The sequence below is a fragment of the Brassica napus genome, chromosome C9, assembly GCF_020379485.1.
Source record: "Brassica napus cultivar Da-Ae chromosome C9, Da-Ae, whole genome shotgun sequence".
Lineage (NCBI taxonomy): Eukaryota > Viridiplantae > Streptophyta > Magnoliopsida > Brassicales > Brassicaceae > Brassica > Brassica napus.
The window spans coordinates 9,936,838-9,954,944 of record NC_063452.1 but is presented as its reverse complement, the minus strand read 5'-3'; the positions used below and the strand labels follow the sequence as shown (position 1 = coordinate 9,954,944).

Sequence of the window (18,107 nt, the reverse complement as noted above, 5' to 3'; positions counted from 1 at the left end):
TTTGAAATTTGAATCATATAAGTTCTTGATTATTTATAAGTTCTTTATTATTCTATCAAATAATTTTGCAAAATTATTTACAATACTTTATAAATTATCCAAAGTATTAAAAATGTATGTTTTTGTCATTTGGACCTATAATAAAGACTGACAGTCTTGCATATACTTTATATATACACTCAGAGCTCATTCATACCTTGGACGCAGAATACAAGGGCGGACAGTATTGCACATAGTGGTCAAGAACCGTTCATATGGATTATGCGGAGTTACCGGTTTGGTTTGCAGAGTCTTAGTTGAGTTTGTGTATGTTGATGCAAAAAAACATATAATAAAGAAGATGAAAAACTAATATTGTCACCAAAGAAAAGTAAAAATCTTCTGATTTCATAAATGATAAGAAGAAGAGAGTTTCTTTGAGGCAACTCCCAAAGTTATAAGGTGGTCAATTTGCCTCTAAAAGGTGGGCATTTCCTATGTATAAAAAAGAATGCTCCCATCCAAAAACCCTTGGAATGCAAATATATGCTCTACACAATCTGGAAGGGATGCCGTTTTATATAAGCAAACAAGATGGAGTGTATTGCTTGCTAGTTAACACACTATCCAACTGATCTTGTTCTTAATGATAGATGGAATCTAGGGAGAATCAATTTCTCATAATCACTGAAAAATATAAGTAAAGATTGGCAGAATTATAGGTCACACCTCCTTATGATGAACCAAGAAAATGTAATGCATGGTCAGTTTGCCTTGACAACTCAAGAAACCGTAGAGAGTATCATCAACACCAAAATCCCGAGTTCGCGGAACCTGTTTTGATCTCTTCTTCCCAGCTTCAGCTTCTCTATCAAGTAACTTTGTGCTCCAACAACGTTTCCTTGATTGCAGCATCACCCATGACATTTAGATGATCAGAAAAGAACAATATCTGCAAAAAAAAGAAGAAGTAAAATTAGCCAATCAAACTAATCATAAAAGAGGGGATGAATGGAGTTGAAGCTTACTTTGCTGAGAAAGTGGACATTTGATGAATCAGTAGCCATGATTTGCACTCCGAGACACGTCGTGTTTGGGACACTGCAGAAAGGGCAGAAGATGGTGTTGAAAACACATCCATCTTGCTCGCACCAAATCCCCTCATCTTTTGTGCAGAGTCTCTGGTCAACCGAGGAGCAATGTGTCACGATAACTGAAACGCTTGTTGGCATTTCAGATCTTGATGTTTCTTTCAGGAGAGACAGTAAATACTTCTTGGACGACCGAGTCACCAAGCAATTTAGATATGAAGAGCCATTATTATCTGGGTGACCTAAAGGGCTTCTGCATAGCAAACAAGATATCTGCACTCTAGCTCTTGTTTCAGTGCTGCTGTCAGATCCAAACTCAATTCTCCTTGTGAGTATGTCATGGTTGTTTTCTTTTTCAAGGTCAATAACGGCTGCAGAGCTGATAAACTTTCTTCTCTTCAAAGCATGGGAACTAACACTCGGTGGCCCCCCTCGTTCTAGAGTCAAACCACTGGAGCAAGAAAATGGACTGGATGCTGAACTACCATTGATCACAAAAGATGTTTCAGGCTCAGTTTGGACCACACACTCAAGGTCGATGACTTCTTTGTAGCTTAACATCTTACTTTCAACATGCTCCTGCATGCATGTAGTTTTCGCTTTTAACAATTTTATTGATTTATGTAATAATAAAGAGTTTTCAAGAAATGGAAATGAGACCTTGGCACTGGGAAAAAATGATTTCAAGTCTTGCATAGATTCTTCAAAATTATCATACAGTTTGATAGACTGTCTTAGCCACTTTGAAATAGACACTCTGTTCCTTTGTTGTCTGTATCTCTCATCTGGACAAATCAAACACAAGGAAATGAATTGAAATAAAAAAAAAGAGTGGAGCGTTGACAATCATCATATTTGTATATATTATTAAAATCTTCATAGATACCCAAAAATATGATGGCACCATAATCAAACCTATGCCGAATACATCTCCCTATACAGATGAAAACACCATGTTAGATTGGAATAAATAAATAAAAATGAAAGAAGACAAAGTTATCACATCACACACCTGCTGCTTGATTTAAAGCACGATACGCTTGTTGGCAATACCATTCACCCCCTCCAAGAAGGTTTCTAGATGATTTGTACGTATCATTATAACTTCTCTTTAGTCCGACTAGGACATCATGCCTGGACAAAAAAAAAATGATCAGTTAAGAAAAATGATTCTATAGGAGGAAAGAAAACAGAAGTCTTACAAGTTTGGAAATGGAATGCCAACGATTATCTGAATGCAAAGCATCAAGGTTTTAACAGCATAAGAATCTTTATTTATTAAATAACATTCTATTGAAGTTGAAAGGATACCACAGCCCTGGCGTTGTCATCACTAAAATCAAGCCCTTCAGAAACCTGTGACAAGTGTAGACTCAAAATCGACATGTGAAAGATAGAAACTATATATACCCATGACAAGATCGTCACAAACCTTTCCTCTACATACAGCAAGAAATGCTCCTCCTTTCTTGGAATCAACTCGAGTCCCTGCTCTCCTATTTCTTCCAATCAATCTATTTTTTCCGCCTATACAATCATAATATCCCTTCAGGACATTCTCAAACTCCCCCGTTGCTCCTCCTCTTGGCTCTGCGGAGAGGGATTTAAGATTTTTCAATAACAACAACAAAAGTGTAGGAACATTCTTTTTACTCACCAATAAAAATGTCTTTTTCCAAGCGGAGCCGAGACCATTGACCAGTTTCACGCCAACGCGTACAGAGTTTTTCCATAAGCTTATAGCTTGGAAAGAAGACGAGAGAGCCACCTGGCACAATAGAGCAAATCTCTTCCAATGATTTCCCTAGAGCATCCTTCAAACCAAAAGTAAGGTAATCAGAGAACAAGAAGAAAACCATTTAACAATGATTAAAAAAAATGCCCAAGTACCTGGAACGGATATTCATCATTTGTTTTATAACTTGCATTTAGAGGTTGATTACTAGGACCACTGAAGATTCCAGCAGCCCACACCTGCAAAAAAAAAAAAAAAAGATAAAAAAGAGAAGAGAGCGTGGCTGTTAAAATCATACATTCAGTTCTGGAGACTAATGCTACTAAGTGGATATTTATCTCTCTTTAAGTCAGAACGAACCTGCTGATTAGCATCAACCACATGTGGAGCCTCCAAACAAGCGCCAAACTGCATCCCAAGTTCAGATGAGAAAGAGTCCATTGGTGACAAAGTCCTGCAATATGATTGTATATTTGATGACAATTGTGGTTTTTAAACCAGACCTTATAGAGTGAGGTAACAAAAAAGAAACAGTTATTACTTGGAAAATGATTCTTAGCAAAAAGTAATAGATACTGCTGCTTGCTTACCCAGATGTTAAAATAATGGATGAAGAAAGATCAACTATGGCTTTGAAAACAACAGATGGATTCATGCACCACAAACTCAAAGTATGTGTCCACTTCCCAGAAGAATCTCCTGCATGCATCCCATTAGCTAGAGTAACAACAATGAACACATCTTTGTATTTTTTACATTATTCGGATAAACAGAATATTCACTTTGTTACCTCTTTTAATAAAGCGTTGTAAACCCAGTTCGTAATCGAGGGTGTGACTGTGACTTCCATCTCTTGAAAAGAAGTATCCAAGTGTAACTAACAACTCTGCATCATAATTGTACCATAAGCTCTCATCCTCAAAGATAATATATTACAGAGATCGATGATGCTTAGTAAAAGTAACAAGAAAAAAAAACCTTGAAGTGTGGAGACAAATATCCCACTCAAATGAGGACGTATTTCTTTCATTGATCTTTCGATTGCCTTGACGAATAAGGAACAACATCACATTGAATCTTCGTATAAAAGCATGTGGAAGATAACGTAGAAGAAATGACTTACATCAATTAAGCAGTTCGATAATTTCCGGAAGCCTTTTCGAGTGATATTAGATTCCTCTAGCTCCCTTAAAGCTTTGTCTCCGGTCCAGCTGATAAATAGCAAAAATGATGTATGAATTGAGTAAATTTCATATAAACTAAAAGTTAACCTCTATGAATATAAATGCAGTTTAAACCCTACTTACCTAGAGAAATAGTGTTGAGGATCACGTTTTGCTAGGGAGTCCTTTCTGCTTCCAATCCAGCTTATCAATCCCTAAATATACATAGAAAATTCTCAGTTTAGTCTATCAAAGGAATATTATTATCTTGAAGATGATGGATGACTTTACGTCTATAGCATCACACACGGGTTGATATATCATTGGGATCGCCAGGCTTAGAAGTTGTAGTTCACTCTGTAATTCTGCATGACATCATGAGTAGTTAAGTAAAATGTCAGTGAAAAAAATGCATTGGTAATAGATTTGAGTAAGCATGTAACTGAAAAGAGTCTCTTCTCCCAAGTCAATGCTGCCTGCTTCACGAGCAATGTCTTCCATATTGCTGTACACAAACAAAAGTGTTTAGTAGACAACCATCAACACCACCAAGCATTGCTAATAAAAATTTGAAAACTTAATTATATATGTACTTGACGCTTACTGTGCTTCGTCAAAGATTATAATGGCCCCATTCAATTTGTCTTCAAGTTTTTCTTGTCGAATGAGTTGGTCAACTATATAGGAATAAGGGCAAAAAACAATTTGTGCCCTCTCATACATGTCCCAGGCAGCAAAGTATGGACAACCTAAAAAGAGAAGACTATATATTTGAGATTTAAGAAATAATAAATAATAATAATAAAGAACTGTAAAATCAAACGTATAACCTCTAACAGCATATCCAATTTTGACAAGATCTTCAATATCATGAACTTCATTTTGCTGAAGTGATGGGTGAGCTACAATATCATCTTTGCCTCTGGATGTTAAACGAAAAGAAACGTGATTTGAGGAGCAAAGAGGGAAAAAGAAAATAAGTTGAGGATTAAACTTACATGAACTCGGGACATTTTGGTTTATTTCTATCTTTTATGAGACACCGGCTACAAAAAAAAAAAAAAAAAGAGAATGCATGTTATGTTAGATAGCGGAGAGCATCTGTGCTGAAAATAATAATGAGAATGACATTTTTTTACCATATCTCGTCTAAATTAGGTTTCCCCTGTACACGACGGTTGGTGCATGAACGTTTACGTGCACCCTAGTAACTCTCAACAAAGATGAAGGATAACACAATTAACAGACAACTTTTCTTAGTTAAAAGATTAAATATTGACATACCAATACAGCCATGGGCACTCTGTAAGCAGTTTTGCGATACTCACGAATGACTTGAGTGATCTGAGCATGCGTTCGTCTATGACACAAACACAAAACATAAACTTTATATATTCAACAAAACTAACAATGTGAAATGCTTACGAAGCATAGAATATGGTAGGAACTCTTGGAGGTTTTTCGACTTCCACCACATTGCTAGGTTCTGTTGAGGGTGGTCGTGTGACGTCAGGTGTGAAATGACTTCTTTTATGAGCCGAGTTTCCTTTAGGAAAGCGCGATGCATAGCTCTGTTGCCAAGCGAGAACCGAGCAGAGCAATGAAAGAGTTTTGCCAGTGCCAGTGGGGGACTCGAGAAGCGCGTGGCATCTACCGTCTCTCTGGGCTCTATCAAGCGTAGATATGACACGGCTCATGAAAGCTAGCTGTGTTCCGTACGGCTGATAAGGGAATCTCACTTGGAGTCCTCCGATGTGGTACACGTTTCTAGGGTTTAGGGTTTCTTTCTCTTCTGATTTGCTTAAGCTTGCTGGGGAAACCATAGTGCTAAGCTTTGTGATATGCTCAGCGGTTTGTGACTGAGATGGAAGAAGAGAACAGAGGAAGAAGAAAAGAAGAATCGTGTGAAAGAAGGAACATAGAGAGAGAAAAAGAGTTAGATTGTTTGATAGCCTTTCCCAAATGCAACACACTGACTAAATATACTAAGGCTAACAAGCCACCCCAACTTAAGAAAGCTAACAGCCCAACTTAATAAAGCTAACGGCCCAATAATTTTTTTTGAAAAAGAAAATTCGTAGATGTTTTTATTTTTACCATAAGGTATTTAAAAATTTGAAATATTTAACTACTTTATACTAATATTTCTATTTAAATACTTTTACAGAATTTTGGTTAGATATGAAAGCAAATATTGGGCCATGGCCGAATCTTTTTTCGTTATTACAGCTTCGATCATTTTTTTAATTGATTAATTGCATTCTCTATATATGCACCGAAAACTCTGAAATTAGTAGTGATTGAATATACATTATTCTGTCTAGTTGTAATTTTAAATACAATTGTACCTCTATTCTATCTTTTTTTTGATCGAAAAGTCTTTAATTAAAAGTAAGAAATTACTCAGTTGCAGTTACAAAAACAGAGGAGCGAAGAACGTTCACGGCTGACTTAGCAAGGGAGTCAGCCACATTGTTTGCTAAACGCGGAATGAAAAAGTACAAGATAGATTCGAAAGATTGCGCCAAGATTCTGATATCATGGAGGAGACTTTTCAGAACTACATTCTGGTTTTGGGACTTCAAGAGCATTATGAGGACCTTAGAGTCAGAGTAGACATGGAGTCTTCTGACGTGGGAAGAGAGAGCCGCAGTCAATGCAGCCTTTACCGCCAAAGCCTCAGCCACAAGCGTACATATCAGTAATAGATTGCAATTACACATTATATACAAACTCTATATGCTGTATATATTGACCATTCTTCTTTTTTTCTTCCAAAACCCCTCTCGATGTGCAAAATCAAGCATGTACATCTGCAAAACAGCCCACATATCATCATTTTTTTGGATCGACGATTTATTTTCCCATGAGAAGTATCGTTTCCAAACTATTGGCTCATTCTGTATATCCCAAAAAAATTCCAGATGTATTTCCATGAAACTTAATTCGGTATTGGTTAAGGCAATTTTTGGTACAATTGCGAGACCAAACTATCAAACTCAGAAATCCGAAACCGATTTGAAACTAAAAAGTAACCCAATATTGACCCGATCCATTGGCCCACTCTGTTTAAAATCCCAAATCGAAGCAAGGACCCTAAAATCGATTTATCAATTTAGATTCTCTTCTCCTCAAATTTCCTAAAGTGAGAGTAATTGAGGAGTAATGTTTGGGTCTTCCAAAACCGTGTCGGGAGCTTCTTGTGGATCATCTAATGGGCGTCGAAGAAGATTTGTAGGTCCCGTAGAATTGTTGATGTGGCAAATCCGTCGTCCCCTTGATGTCAAAATCGAATCACAATCCTTACAGAAGATACTTTCGATGTGTGTATGCTGCAACGAAGAAAGATAATTTTGTTGAGTTTCATGATTAGTTTCAGAAAGGTCAATTTTAACTCGATTATGATGAATGAGTAGTGCTTTGTTGTGTATGTGTAATACTTTGTTTAGCTAGAGAATGATGAGCATATACTCAAGTGGATTGATGAGGCATAATTAGAGGAGATAAAAGCACTTGAAGGCAACAATGTGAGAACTGAGCAAGAGATTGCAAAAGCGAGTTTAGTCGTTGGATGTATGATTGTGGCTGGGTTAATGGTGCTATTACGTCAAAAGATATTGTAATTGTGTTCTAAAAAATGTATTTGGTTTGGTGTAGTGAACTTGTTTGTTTCATTTAATTGTGTTATTGATCGGTCTTTGTGGATTCACAAAACGATTTTTTATGTCCAAAACCTGTGTCTTTTATGTGTTCGAGTTGGAAGTTTGGTCTTTATGGTATTGTATGGTCTTTGTGTCATCACAAACAAGCACACGAAGGAGCATAACCCGAATCCGGCAGTCGCACAAGAGACGGCCACGACCGCCGGAAAAAAATGAAAGACATGAAGTCGAAAACCCTAGACGGCGAAGAGAGGTGATCGGGCTAAGAGAAAGTTTTTCTTTTCTTTTCTTTTGTATGTACTAGGTGCGGAATCCCTGCGGTCGTTGATGGAAATGTTGGGTTATGTAATGGAAATGAAGATGGTGTCCTTTCTAGTTTTGGTTTGCATGTGAATATTTGTTATCTTATAGGTATTTGCTGAGGTAAAGAGTTGTGGTAAAAATGTATATTATTCTTTGATTATGACTAATCTTTTAGCAGGTGAGTAGTAGAAGTTTGGTGTTTTTTTTGTTATTTTGTATATAATCAAAGAATATACATCAAACTTTTTGCGAATGTAGGGACACAATGTAAAAATCAAAGAAATGTAGAAATCATTTGAAAGTTAGTGTGAGGATTTGTAGTACTTGGGCCTGTTGGGTATAAAATGAATTAAAGTTTTTGACATAAGGAAAGTTTAGTATTGGGCAGTTATCGCTGAGCCTGTAATCTGAATTCATAAGAAAGAGGAGCGAACAGTTGTAGAAGAAGTTGCCGCCTGTGTGAAGCTCGGGAGAGTCCCTGGTATTGCTTGGGGTGCCAGTGTTCGATAGTTTTTTGTTTAATGGGAGTTGTAGATAAATTAAGTTCGTGTGTAGCTTTATATGTGAGAGTTGGTAGCTTACTCTGTTTTTGGCGAAGGTTTAAACAATGAAATTTAAGATTGATTAATTTACTGTGTCCTTGCAGAGAGATATGGTTTGAGTTCTGCGACTGTTGGAGTTGACGATAATGTCTGTTGATATTTGAAGGAATGGATGTTATTTTCAGCGATATTGTGTAATGCTTTTGTTATTTTAATTTGTTGGTGTTTGTTCGATAATTTTTCATTTCGCTAATGTTGCACAACACTTTTAACTTATCTTTGTATATGAAATTCAGGTGGAGATATGTTTGGAATCATATATATTTTCATTTTTCTCGTAGAAAGATTTTTAAAACATAAAAAAACCCATTATTTAAAATATAGCATATTAGTAATAAAGCTTTGTTATGAAACAATAAATTAGAGTTGCAGCTGATGTGTGTCTTCCAACAACAATTGACGGAGATGTTGTCTTTATTTTTGCATCCTCCTCATTAGTTTAATCGCTAGAAGAAGGTGGGAGGTGTCCAGCTTCAATGTCATCTCCTAGATTTGTGTTTTGAATGGGCTCGCTTGTCTGAACACATGTAAAATGGTAATCTTCTGCAATTCTCAAGCTGCAATGAGGCAGGTTGTTTGAATTTTTCTCGTTAATTAAATCATGTGATCGGATGTTAAAGTGTTTGTGTTGTTACCTTCTTATGGATTCTTCAACGGGGGTAGTGTTTGTATCGAAGTAATAATTGGTGGCTGCCGTCGAGCTGAGACGAACCTACTGAAATAGGCCAATGTGAACAATTTGATTATAATAGTGTAATTTAAAGAACATGAACTCATGCAGGTGGCTCAAATTATGAACAATTTATATATTTTTACGACGCAGAAAGAGATGACTTGACCTCCAAACAGCTGTGGTTTGGTTGTGGTGACCAACATTGCAGAGTGTATGTTACCCTGGGATTCAAGATAGACCTAAACATAGATGCAGCGTTCTCCCGTCAAATTCAAGAAGGCCGTCACACCACTGCAATTAAAAAATCTTATAAGGTGGGCTAAAATGCATGGTTGAGAAATATTTGTTTTCAGTTGTTTCTTTACCGATCAATGAGGAGACAGATCATAACGTGGGACCTGGCTGTAGGGTTGGTGATTGGCACGACGAACGGGGACGAAGCCATGGATGAGTGCATTCTGAAAGTAAAAGCAGAAAACGTGAAAAATGAGGATCCGTATAATCGAATCAAAACAATTTTAATAGTTAAAGGATGAGTCGAATGTTGAGTCGAATGTTGAGTGGCGGGCGTCGTCTTGAGCAACCGGAGCAGCAAAGAGAGACATAATCGATGATATTGTATAAGGTAACCTTCTGAGAGAAATCGATAAGTTTTTTTATTGTGATAATTTATCCTATATAATGAGATTATTGGGTGGGGTTATGAATGGGAACCATTGTAAAGATGGGTAGCTGTAGAGGCTGAATGGGAGTAATTGATTTGGTAAATCGAAAGGTTTCTCTGTATTTTGGAGTGCATCTATGTTTGAGATATTTTTGAAGTGAAGAAGTGAAACTGTAGAGCTTCCTTTAGAGAGGAAGATTACGAACGGAGAAGGCGTTTATTGAAAAGACAAAGGAGAAAGTTGAATTTTCTTGATCTGTCTGAAGCAATGCAGGCACCACATGGGCTTTACATAGAAAACACATGAGAGGAAAAATTACGACTCCTTCAATTCAACCCACAAAACCCATCTCTACACACGACACTCATTAAAACGCAGCCCATACGTAACGCAACCCATACGTAACGCGACCCATTACAACATTTTTTTTTCTGAGTGGGACCCACAGCATGAGATGACGTGGACACCTTTAAAATTTTAATTTTACAGATACTGTTTCTTATTCTTAAAAATTACATATTTCAAGAGATCTACTGTTTAATGCTACATATAGATCAATTCGGTTTATCTTTTTATCAATCAAATTTAGTGTTGTACAAAAAATATGATGTAATAAATAATGAAACGCTAGCATATTTTCCCATCTTTTAAACAACACTAGCATACTTTTTATATATGATATATTAGTTTAAGAAATAATTGAATTAGTTTTTACATAACACAAAAATATGTCAGCATAAAGTCTATAAATTTTAATATATCCAACGGGGTATTATGCTATGTACATTTCTAAGCTTAACTTATACTAAGAGTTATAAAATAAACTACAATATACTCTCTCCGTTTCAGATTATTAATTTGTCGTTGTAGGGTAAAATTTTTGTTTCAAACTAAGTGTCGTTTTATAAATTTCAATGCAAAATTTATTGATTTTATATTTTAATCTATTTTTTTGTTGGTTGAAATGTGGTTAGGCGTATTAGTAATGATGTTTTTATCTAGTAAATATACAAAATTAAATATTTTTCTTAATCTATGTGCCGAAGTCTAAAACAATAAGTAATCTGAAAGGGAGTGAGTAATTAACTATTTTAGTAATTAATATAATGGGAATTTTAGGTCTGATTGGCTGTCGAGGTAAGTAGCAGGATCAAAGTGATTTGATTCGATAAAAATGATTTAAAATAAAATCCTTAACAGATCAATAATTTGTGTAATATTAAATCATATACGAGTAAAGATAGAGAAGAACTAGACAGAGGGTGCTATAATGCAGTAGGGGAAATGCATGTGCACACAATCTACAGTAGATATTATTTCATAATTAATTAATTTTTAATAAATCTCATACTCTCTCCACTATATGCTCTGTCTTTTTTGGTGTTATCCTCTCTTAATTACTCATCAAATCACTTCTAATCTCAACATAACTAGGTGTTTTCCTGCACCATGTGCATGTGCAGTAAGAAATTTTTTAAATCTAACTTATATTTATAAATAAATTTTATTAAATATTATAGATTTTACTATTTTTTTACTAATATTTAATATAGATTTGATATATATTAAATCAATTTGTATAAAACTAATAAAAATAATATAACATTGTATAATTATCAAAAAATTAGCCTAACAATATTTATAAAATTTGTAGGTATATAAAAAACTAATGATCTTATGATTAGATATTTAAATTTTTAAAAAATTGTAGAAATTTTTGAAAGCTTCAGTAATACAAATTGTATAATTATACAAAAATAATAATATTTTAAAATTTGAAATGTTATATATGAATATATTTATTTTATAGATGATGTATGATCTATTACCATATTTAAAAAAAGTTTACCAAAAGGACATATCAATATTAAATGTAATATATGAATTTTTACCATATTCTAATAAGTTTGCCAAAAATATAAATTAATATTAAATGAAATTATCTATGTCATATTTTTTCGGAAGTCATGTCATCAATTTCAGTAGCCATGTCATATTTGTTTTGTAAAATTGATTGTATAAAGGACATGTGGCAAAATCACTTTGCAAATATAGTATAGGGGATTTTACTATTTTTTTACTAATATTTAATATAGATTTGATATATATTAAATCAATTTGTATAAAACTAATAAAAATAATATAACATTGTATAATTATCAAAAAATTAGCCTAACAATATTTATAAAATTTGTAGGTATATAAAAAACTAATGATCTTATGATTAGATATTTAAATTTTTAAAAAATTGTAGAAATTTTTGAAAACTTCAGTAATACAAATTGTATAATTATACAAAAATAATAATATTTTAAAATTTGAAATGTTATATATGAATATATTTATTTTATAGATGATGTATGATCTATTACCATATTTAAAAAAAGTTTACCAAAAAGGACATATCAATATTAAATGTAATATATGAATTTTTACCATATTCTAATAAGTTTGCCAAAAATATAAATTAATATTAAATGAAATTATCCATGTCATATTTTTTCGGAAACCATGTCATCAATTTCAGTAGTCATGTCATATTTGTTTTGTAAAATTGATTGTAGAAAGGACATGTGGCAAAATCACTTTGCAAATATAGTACAGGGGATCCCCTGTTGTGATGCACTTCTCTGTCTTTAAGTTATTTCAATCGTTCAGTTCATAAATTTTTAATCATATGCGTATATGTACAATATATGTATGTATATATGTACATATTCTTGTAAATTAACCATTCCATTAAATGGTTCGCATTTACATATGCATAATTTTTTGCAACCCTGAAAATATGCTTTTTCGCAGGACCTTTTAATGGGAATTCGATGTACATGAGAAAATTATTTTATATAAACTTAAACATTAATCATATTTCAGGTTATCGAATTATATGTCAGCCCTTGTGTTAATTTTTCTTTTAAAGTCAGGGTCACGCACATGAAAAATATTCATCGTCGGCATATGAACTAACAAGTGTCATGTAGTTAGTGGTCTATTCAAAAGTGACACCTCGTTGCTACATTATTATAATACTCGTCTTCCCTCGAAACTAATTAAGGCTAAGACATGTTCGAGGTTCACATTATTCACGAGTTTGAACATTATATGGATAAAAAATTGTAGCCAGACAAGCTGTATTATTTTTCTTTCGATCGTTACTGAACGTAGCATTGATAAGTAAAAAAAAGTAGCATTGATAAGTCAACTAAAAGACCTAGGCTAGAGGTTTAACATTCACTCATTTCCAATTACTCTTAATTTAGTTGACAATTGATTAATAGACCTTGAAAAGAAAAATGTAGCTCTAAATAGTAGGACTGTAAGAGTTGCAAAACGATTGATATAATGATTATTGCTGAGGGTACAACCTGGGATACAAATTTTTTTACCTCAATGAATGCGCGTATACATGGTGGCACCATGGTAGTAATGTGTTTCTGGCATGCTCTTAAACAAACCAAAAATACGACATGGGTTAGTAGCTATGTATTAATCAAAAAAATCTTTTTAACTTAACTTACTATGGAAAACACACGTTTTAATGACAGATAAATCAATTTGTAAATATATTGAATGATGGAGAAAACCATTTTTGATCAACTAAATATTGTGTGTTTTGCTTATATACGTATTATTAAAATAACGTTTTATTCACTCTATATTGATTTTCTGTTAGTGCTCAAAACTCAGAAAGGCATATCCACAATATATAGAGCAAAACATCGTCTTTTACATCGATGAATAAACTAAATAAGCGAATATATTATCTGTTTTGTAAGAAATTTAAATGTTCAGATGTGTTAAATATTAAAGAATATCAAGATTTGATCAGAGGTTTGCGATTTCATGGGACAATTTTAAAATATTAGAAAAGGAATTTCCTTGCTTGTTGATGAATATATAAATTAAATTGTGCTCATCACTTGGTTTTTCTCTCTCTTTTCTGCCGCAAGAATAAATCGTTTCAGAACAATTATGATTTTTAAATGGTAATGGGACTTGGTCAGTCTTGCATTTGCATTACAGACTGGGTGACAAAGCAAATAAAAACATACTGTATAAAATAAAATTAGAATATGAAAAAATGATAAGCCACAATCAAATCATGCATAAAACAGCTCAACGATAGATGGTAACATCAGATTCCAATATTGCTGCAAATTTGAATTTGGAAAGTTTGTTCATGTAATTGGTAAACACATGTTCCATATACCACATAAGCGTAAAGTTATCAAATACTAGTTTGATTTACTACTTTTCAAAATTCCATCATTAACCATTATATTTACTTTAACCATAACCTTTAATTTTTTTTTGCTTCCCGTAAGTGAATTCCTACAAGTTTGACCTAAAATATTTGTGAAGTAGTAAAAAAAAAATTGCTTATGATTTTTCTTGAAACTACTAATTAAAGATGAATTATTAAATCTACACATATAAATAAATCTAATAAAATATTATGTCATTAATAAGTGAAATTATTCTATTTAACATTACATAATTATTTTATAGTTAATAATTATTTTCTTTGCATTTCTAAAATGAGAAAAAATAAATAAGAATCACTTTTGATTTCTTAATAATCTTTTCAAGATTTTTTTTTTCTTTACAACCGAGACTTAGTTTCTGTTAGCGCTACTTCTTGCTATAAGATCTAGAGATGTTTAATTCGAATCTGTCCAATTTCGATTCATATTTTAAATTGTAGATAAAAGTTTGTATATTATACTAAAATTACATTTATTCGGATTTTATCTGAAGTATAAAATATTGTCATTTTATTTAATTTTTAATCAAAAATTATATATGCATTTAATTCTCTAATAAAAATTTCAAAATTTAATTATATAATTCACTAAAATACATGAAATAATAATATATTTTTCTTATTTAAATTTTTATTTTATAATTTTAGATATTAATATGAAAAGTCAATAGTGAAAAACAAAAATTTATTAAAATTGTAATTAATAAAAATAATATTGATAAAATCTTAGTGATGGAAACATGAATATGTATATATATATGGATGTTATTATGATCTAGTAATTCAAAGTCTTATGCATATTTATTTTATTGATAATTAATTTACAAAATTTGACAGGATGTTTTTCTTTTGCTCTTTGAAACGGATATATTTCAGTCACATAAACTTTTTTGAAAATTTTGTACTGTTTTAGCTAGTATTTTGCCATTTTGTCGAGAATACAAAATTAACAAACAAAATTAAAATTAATTTTTTTATTTATAAATCCTCAATTAGGGTTGGGCCGATATAAAGATAATATTTAGTTATAGTGTTTAGTTAGTTTTATTTATATATTCCAATCTGTTACAAAAAACTCCATATTTTAGAAAAAAATTGTTTCAAAAAGATACACCTTTTACATTTGCAATGCATAAATTAATTGCAAATTGTAAACTTCAAAAAACATAATTGTGTTTATTAAAATTTTATTGGTTAAAAATTGTGAAAAATATTTGATTACTGAAAATCATGCATTAGTGACTAAAATCTGAAATATTTTTTTAATAACTGCGGAAAACATAAAACATACATCTTCTAAAACAGGGGTAGTAGTTATTTTGAGTTCCTCGATTAGCACCCAATTTTGTAGTATCTTTATATATATATAAGAGATTGTTTCTCTCCTGTGAGGACACGTACGATGACATAGTGGAAATAGGAGCTCTATGGTGTAGACACGTCAGATACAATAGTCATCGTCTTCGACTCTTCGAGATCTCTGTCAAACTTACTTCGGTTAACAAATCGTCACCTTCGTTACACATCTCCAACATCACCCATCTTCCTCCATTATTGCGCTCTAAAATTAAGGAACTTAAAGTATTCAACTCTCTTCAACTTCTCCCCTCTCCCAAACTAGCTATATAAATCAATCATCATCGACCATGAGATTGATTCTTTACATTGGTTCGATTGGATCTCCATCTCCCGTTTTTTTTAATCTATTTCTGCTAACTTACATTGCTTGCCTCAGTTCGTTACCTCACGAGCATATGGTCGCCGCCAAATTGAAGAATACCGGCTCGAATGCGAAAGAGATTTGTACTTCGGCTTGATACGCTAGAAGGTTGGCCTGTTATGTATCGTCTTCGTGACTGATGGTTGCGTCTATGACGATTCCTCTGGAGTCGTTTCGTTCTGGATTCATGTCCTAACATACGTTACCAGTTCCATTGAATGAGTCTTATCCCTCTTCCAAGCTCCACCTATAAAACAGTCAAGCCCTATCCCTTGAGAATCATTCGCAGGATTCCAAAAGTTTCTGTATTCCGCTCTAATTCGAGAGTTTCTTTGAGATTTTAAGTTTCCGGTGTTGTTGTTCGGAATTGTTATGTTGATGGATCTTACCGGAGCATTCAGATCTTGATCCGGTGGGGTTAGGCTGTTCCCAGAAGCAACATGGCTTGAATCGCTTCATCTCGGCGGTGGCGACGATGAGTTTCTACAACTAACAACTCAGCAACTAACAAAGCTAACTCCCAAGAATGCCGGTGGTTTCAAGTCGTCGATTAAGCTTCCGCCTGCACAAGCGGTGGATATATCAGTGATTCGTCGTCATCGTTTTCTCAAGAAGCGGCCAACGGTTTAGATGTTGGTGAGTGCTATGCGAGGATTTTGGATGGGTTTTGTTTTTGGTTTTTATTGGATGGCTTTTGTTAGATACGCATAGCGTGCATAATCTTAGTAATTCATAGTTCTTCTTCTTATTTTTCTTATCTCACAGTGACTGGTGAGTGTCTGTGGAAGGATTTCACCATTTTTAAAGGCTTCAGAGAAAGTTTCAGTCGCTTCACATTAAACTAACTTTCTCAAAAACAATTAATTTTGAATAAACTTTGTTTAGGAGTTCACCTCTGTTTTTAAACAGGCGTGTTTCTGCCTTCTATCTGTCCCTATTTCAACGTGTCGTCAGTGGATGATCAGTCTCAAAGATAATAGAATTGTTATATACCCGCACGACAGGTATGCTGAAACCCGAGGCTGTAAGAAAGACGAGATCGAGAAATGGTCCAAGAGGCTGAGAAGTACAAGTCTGAGGATGAGGAGTACAAGAAGAAGGTCAAAGCCAAGAATGCTCTTGAGAACTATGCTTACAACATGAGAAACACCATCCGTGATGACAAGATAGGTGAGAAGCTTCCTGCTGCAGACAAGAAGAAGATTGAGGATTGGGTTGAGGAAGCAACCCAAGGGCTTTGTGGTAACCAGTTGGCGACGAGTTTGAAGACAAGATGAAAGAGCTGGAGAGTGTGTGCAACCCGATCATAGCAAAGATGTATCAAGGAACTGGTGGTGAAGCAGGTGGTCCTACTGATGATGAAGCTCCTCCTGCTGCTGGTCCCAAGATTGAAGAAGTCGACTAAGCTGGTTCTTTTGGAATTGTTTTCCCTTAATGTCTGGAACGTCTCAATACTAATGTTGTTTAGTTTTGTGTTTTGCTTTTTTTTTTATAGTTACGTACTCTTATCATATGTGGAATTTGTTGCGAATTGAGTTGGGAGTTTCGAAGTTCAATCGCAGAAATTTTTTTTTAATTGGTCTCTCTCTGTTTTTGTGGCTCCAATGGCTTAATCTCTTCGAGTGTCATCTCCGTTCTTTCTCTTCAATCTTTTGAAGTCGAGCTTCATATTGTATCACATTTCATATATGGAGCCTCTGAATATTTTTTTTCCTTGAACTTTTAAGCCACAAAATAGTTGGTTTATTATGCATATGGATTTCTCCGATGTCTTGACAATAGTGTTTGTTATAACTTACAAACAGACGCCGAACCAAATAGTTCTATCAACTTCCATCACTGTATCAAAAGATATGCTTTTACGGTGGAGTTAAAAAAAATATTACATGCTCACATTTACATAAAAACTAAGCTATCCCATAATTTCTCCACCGAACAGAAGTAACGATCACTATTTTGATCTATATGGATTATGGACATATTCACTATCACGATTTTTAATGGAAACATTCATTATCACGATTTTTAATTTATTTTGAGGCGGTTATTTTTATTAACCAAAAGTGAAGATGCATCACCAAAAGTGAAGGATAGATAATGAATATGTAAGAAAGTGAAGGCCAAGGTTTAGGAAGCAAGCACTGAGAAAGAAAGAGAAGTGTACGTAGCATAGTGGATGCCAGACTGATAAAACTTTAGAGTACACACAAGGAACATGCCTATGGAGCATTCAGCGAGGTATATATCATA

The 18,107-nt window shown here is 33.7% G+C and overlaps 1 protein-coding gene, 1 long non-coding RNA gene and 1 pseudogene across 2 annotated transcripts; 1 reads left to right on the top strand and 2 right to left on the bottom strand.

Annotated features, from left to right (window-relative positions):
- Window positions 1-325: 325 nt before the first annotated feature.
- On the bottom strand, window positions 326-6,081 carry LOC106449238 (Fanconi anemia group J protein homolog). The gene is made up of 24 exons (XM_013891026.3): window positions 5,394-6,081; window positions 5,253-5,328; window positions 5,108-5,172; window positions 4,967-5,014; window positions 4,799-4,890; window positions 4,573-4,717; window positions 4,412-4,473; window positions 4,260-4,333; window positions 4,113-4,183; window positions 3,929-4,016; window positions 3,784-3,850; window positions 3,596-3,691; window positions 3,396-3,504; window positions 3,166-3,259; window positions 2,961-3,044; window positions 2,728-2,884; window positions 2,503-2,660; window positions 2,382-2,426; window positions 2,273-2,301; window positions 2,083-2,204; window positions 1,957-2,004; window positions 1,731-1,855; window positions 1,008-1,649; window positions 326-931 (listed from the first exon to the last, which is right to left on the bottom strand). Exons 1-24 carry the CDS (start codon window positions 5,789-5,791, stop codon window positions 851-853), a joined length of 2,976 nt encoding a protein of 991 aa, XP_013746480.1. The 5' UTR covers window positions 5,792-6,081; the 3' UTR covers window positions 326-850.
- Window positions 6,082-8,780: 2,699 nt separating this feature from the next.
- Window positions 8,781-10,601, bottom strand: LOC106449237. The gene is made up of 4 exons (XR_001289108.3): window positions 9,574-10,601; window positions 9,375-9,499; window positions 9,171-9,250; window positions 8,781-9,092 (listed from the first exon to the last, which is right to left on the bottom strand). It is a non-coding gene; the product is annotated as an uncharacterized LOC106449237 (long non-coding RNA).
- Window positions 10,602-13,152: 2,551 nt separating this feature from the next.
- On the top strand, window positions 13,153-17,511 carry LOC125593380 (annotated as a pseudogene).
- Window positions 17,512-18,107: the final 596 nt, after the last annotated feature.

Coding starts and splice junctions, on each gene's coding strand:
- LOC106449238 (XM_013891026.3), bottom strand. CDS start 5,791: ATGGTTTCCCCAGCAAGCTTAAGCAAATCAGAAGAGAAAGAAACCCTA. Junction 4,891..4,966: donor CCAAAATGTCCCGAGTTCAT/GTAAGTTTAATC, acceptor TTTAACATCCAG/AGGCAAAGATGATATTGTAG. Junction 2,661..2,727: donor GGAAAAAGACATTTTTATTG/GTGAGTAAAAAG, acceptor CCCTCTCCGCAG/AGCCAAGAGGAGGAGCAACG.